This window comes from Lipotes vexillifer, unplaced genomic scaffold (genome assembly GCF_000442215.2).
Source record: "Lipotes vexillifer unplaced genomic scaffold, Lipotes_vexillifer_v1.1 scaffold51, whole genome shotgun sequence".
Taxonomy (NCBI): Eukaryota; Metazoa; Chordata; class Mammalia; order Artiodactyla; family Lipotidae; genus Lipotes; species Lipotes vexillifer.
The window spans coordinates 785,784-789,837 of NW_006786770.1; the positions used below are offsets into that span (position 1 = coordinate 785,784).

Sequence of the window (4,054 nt, forward strand, 5' to 3'; positions counted from 1 at the left end):
CGGCACGTGGGATCTTCCCGGACCGGGACACGAACCCGCGTCCCCTGCATCGGCAGGGGGGGGGGGGGGGCCCGGCCCCCCCCCCGCCCCGCCCCTGCCCCCGGAAATGCCCTTTCACACACAAATGCCTTGAGAACAGTCTTAAGTGCTGCGTGCTTGAGGGCCTGGGAGTACCCAAGCTTAAATTCAGGGAGAAGAGAATGGGGAACCCTGGGATAGATTTAATTCATCAAAAACCTCCAGATATATGCTGGTATAGAGGCAGGCCAAAGACACTGAAAAAAGCCCTGATTCTGGCTGAGGGAAGGTTTTCTGGAGGAGGTGACACTTAGGCTTTCAAGGACAGCTGGTGGGGGCGGTGTGGGCAGGGGGGCGTTGGCGCGTTCCAGGCCTGAGGCCTGAAACATGTGAGGCTCGGGAATCTTGGAGATGGTGCCAGGAACTGGGCCTGGGCCAGTGGCCCTGCAGTGTCCCTACCCTGGTCCCTGCTGCCTGCCCAGAGTTCACCAAGGGTTCTGCCTTGCTGTCTGCAGTCTCTCCACATGTGCCTTTCTCTTGGCCTACAAGCTTCATCCATGGGGAGGGAAGCCCACGCCTACTGTGCCCTGGGAGAGAGCTCAGGTTTTTGGCCCTGAGTCTCTGGCTCTTTTAGCCAGTTCAGGCCACCTTCACTATGGCCCTCCCCTGGGCCCTCTGCCACCCAATCTCCATCTGGGGAAGCTCAGGCACCTTCAGCCCTCACAAGCTATACCCAATGAGCCCCTTGAATTCATGGAGTCAGACTTTGGCCAGCGCCAGATTTAGGCTTTAAAATTAGGTTTAACGTTTATGCTGCCTATGCCATCCAGTTTGTCCCAGATTCCACAGCAGCCCATTAGCTTCCTTCAGGAACTCCTTGCTTTGGCCTCCAGGTCCCCTCCTCTGTTACTGTCTGGCTCAAACAGACAAGGAATGCTTGCTGAATTACTCAGTGGAGTTCTCGCCTTGTTGCTTCTCTCTTGTTTCTAAAGAGTGCCTCTTCTGAACACCAGTTCCCTCTTTTCAACTACCCTCTCCACACCCTGGCTTCACCTAGCCCAGGTACCTGAAGCCCCACTGAATCTCATATGGACAGCGAGGTTTCCAGCTGTGACTATCCCCATGTGTTCTTGCATCCCACTTTTCTTAAGGCTCCTCCCATAGTGCAATTCTTTGTATTTTCTTTCAAATATCACTCTTCTTCAATCCTGCAGTAGCCACTGTCAAACCCTAGCCCCATTCTCACCACTATTGAATTAGGATACCTCGAACTCAGGCCTGCATTATATGTGGCAACATTCAAGGATGGTGAGAGCTTCCCTTCCCTTCACCAAAAAGAGCTGGTATGAATGACCTGGTTTCACTTAGGTCACCTTCAGAGTTTTACATATGTAGGGTCCTCTACTGCTTTCCTTTGGCAATTCACTGAGGGAACACCAACACAGAGAGGCCCTTCTTGATGAAACCCAAGAGGGAAGCAGGACACAAGACAAAGCATGAGTGTGTGACAGGAAAAAAAGGAAAAAGATGCTTTTTTAAAAGTTTTTATTTCAAAAAATAAAGCCAAGGTTAATTTCACATAAATATCTGGGGAGGGAAGGGCAGAGGGATAGGTGGGAGCTTGGCCCCTACCTCCTCTTCTCTTTCACACTGTATTGTAAAAGCAAAGGGGATGGCTAAGGAGAGAACAAAAGGAAGAAGCAGTCAGTGGGAACATTCTTACCCAAGAGGCCCCCTCAGTCTGCCCCTGCCCTGGAGACTGCCTTGGCACTGGCTCACCTTGCCGAACCAGCGGGAGAGCCATATCTGCTTCATGGTCATGTGATCAGGGAGAACTTCATTGTCAAAAAGGAGCTGCACCTAGAAGGGAGATAGGGGCACAGCATCAAGAACTATCCTCTTGCACAGGTCAACAACTACCCTGGTCTACCCTATACTCTGTTCCTCCTTTCTTAGCCACCCTCCCAAAAAAACTTACTATGGGATACTCACATGCTGGGGATTTAGCATCAAGCGGTGACAGAGCACCCTCCGGAGATGGCGAACTTCAGCTCTAACAGAACATCGGACATATTTGTTCTGGGGGTGGGGAGGGAAAGGAAGAGAACAGGTGTGTGAGGGAAGGGCCATGGGGAGGTGACTCTCCTTAAAGAGGCCCTCCCCTCAGCCCCTCTCACCTGCAGGATGCTTTTATTCTTGTCTTTGCCAGAACTGGGGGGAGGGGGAAACAGACACAGGTTAGGGAGCTCTATCTTTCCCCTGTCCCTTGCCCAGAACCATGATATACTCTCTTCGAGTGAACAGACACTCCCTTACTGCTCGCCCTCTCCCTGAGCCCCTCCCTGCCTCTGGGTCATTGTCACTGTCACTTCAGATAGCCCATGACCTGTCCTTCACCTCAGCCGCTCCAGGCATAGGCTCAGCTGCTCATCATAGCGATAGTAGTGGGCTTTTGAGTGGTCGAAGCTGCTGAAGGGGAGGCCAAGGTTGCTCAGGGCTGGCTCTGAGAAAGACAGAGTAATGAGGAGAGTGGCACATGTTCCATACACCATTTTCCCCGGGGAGCAAAACTGGGCAGGAGGAATGCTCTGGAGGTTTTACCTTACCCTCCTGCTACCAAGAGACATACCTTCCCCGCTGGGCTGGGTGACCCGGTCCAAGCCTCGGGACTGGTAGAATTCTCGGATCCGTTTCTCTTCACCTAGAAGGGAGTGGAGTACAGGAAGTAAAATCTAAGCCCTCCCTCATTCTTTGTCCCTCTAGCTGTCAACCTCTTTACCAAAGCCCTTGTCATCTCAAGCTGTCACCCAGCATCAGTCCTCTAGAGGCCCCTCAAAGTCAGCTTGGTTACTCACTGTCTTGCAAGCCTGGCACTAGCTTGTACACGATGTCCTGCATGACCCGGTCCAGTTTGAGGTTGAGCAGTGGCTGTGTCTCGTGGATCTTGATGTTGCACATGGGGCAGTACTTGCTGGTTTGGAGGTACTTCACAATACAACTCTTGCAGACTGCAAGAAGAGAAAAGCAAACTCTCGGGGCCTCTGGAAATCGGGTTCATGGGTTGGGTGGGCCGCCTGGGTGGTTGGGGCAAGCAGCCTAGAGGCTGGCAGCCGGCTTAGTGGGAAGTGGGGCCTGGAAGAAACAGCCAGGGTCCTGGGCACTCACACGTATGAAGACACTCTGTTATGGTGGTGGCATCCACGAAGTACCCTGCGCACAGGCAACAGACGATGTGCTCATTCAAGTCTTTGATCTTTACTCGGACCTCCTCCTGCGGACACACCCTCCGTCAACGACCACTCTCCCAACCCCAACCCGTGCGCCTTCACAACTTGGAAGTCGCCTCTCATCAGACCCCACGGCCAACTCCGCACCCTGCGCCGTCAGCCGATTAGCTCCCGGGGGTTGACACTCCCCCTCCGCCCAGCAGAGGGCTCCGCGCACAGCGGGGTCTCCCTCCAAGCCAACTCGCCCCACCTTCCTTTCCCAGGGGAGACTACAAAGAGTGAGCGGCACAATGCGCAGGCGTCCTAGCCTGGAGTTTGGCAACCCGACTGCAATCGCGCAGGCGCATTGGGCACCCTGTCTCTGCGCAGGCGCACTGGCGCCCGGCCAGCCACCGCCCGTCCTGTAGCCGGCCGCAGTTCGCACCGCTAGCCGACCACAGTGGTAACCTTGCCGCCCCTGCACCTCGTTCCGTAGCGGGTCCATCTTGTACACTGACTGGAGCTGGTTCCGAAGCCTCATCGCGATCGCAATCTGGCCCCCCTGAGGAGACGCCATCTTAAAGGCTGATCCCGGCCGGCCACTTCCGGTGCCGCCTGCGGGGCGGGACTTGTCGCCTCGCAACGAAGGCTTAGGTCTTTTCGGATTCGCTGACCCTCTGTAAGGCCCCGCCCATGTCCCTTTCTCCCCGTGTGCTCACCTGAGCCCCACTGGCCCCTCCCCCTCCTCAATCTGTAATTAGGGAGTCGGGGGGGTGCCTGGGAAGGGGTCCTATCTCTTTGAGCTCCTGTGGTAATCATCATAATAGACC

The 4,054-nt window shown here is 54.9% G+C and overlaps 1 protein-coding gene across 1 annotated transcript; it reads right to left on the bottom strand.

Annotated features, from left to right (window-relative positions):
* Window positions 1–1,550: 1,550 nt before the first annotated feature.
* On the bottom strand, window positions 1,551–3,845 carry PCGF1 (polycomb group ring finger 1). The gene is made up of 9 exons (XM_007459415.1): window positions 3,709–3,845; window positions 3,184–3,289; window positions 2,874–3,026; window positions 2,648–2,719; window positions 2,416–2,521; window positions 2,196–2,229; window positions 2,011–2,097; window positions 1,798–1,878; window positions 1,551–1,694 (listed from the first exon to the last, which is right to left on the bottom strand). Exons 1-9 carry the CDS (start codon window positions 3,799–3,801, stop codon window positions 1,647–1,649), a joined length of 780 nt encoding a protein of 259 aa, XP_007459477.1. The 5' UTR covers window positions 3,802–3,845; the 3' UTR covers window positions 1,551–1,646.
* Between the last annotated feature and the right edge of the window lie 209 nt (window positions 3,846–4,054).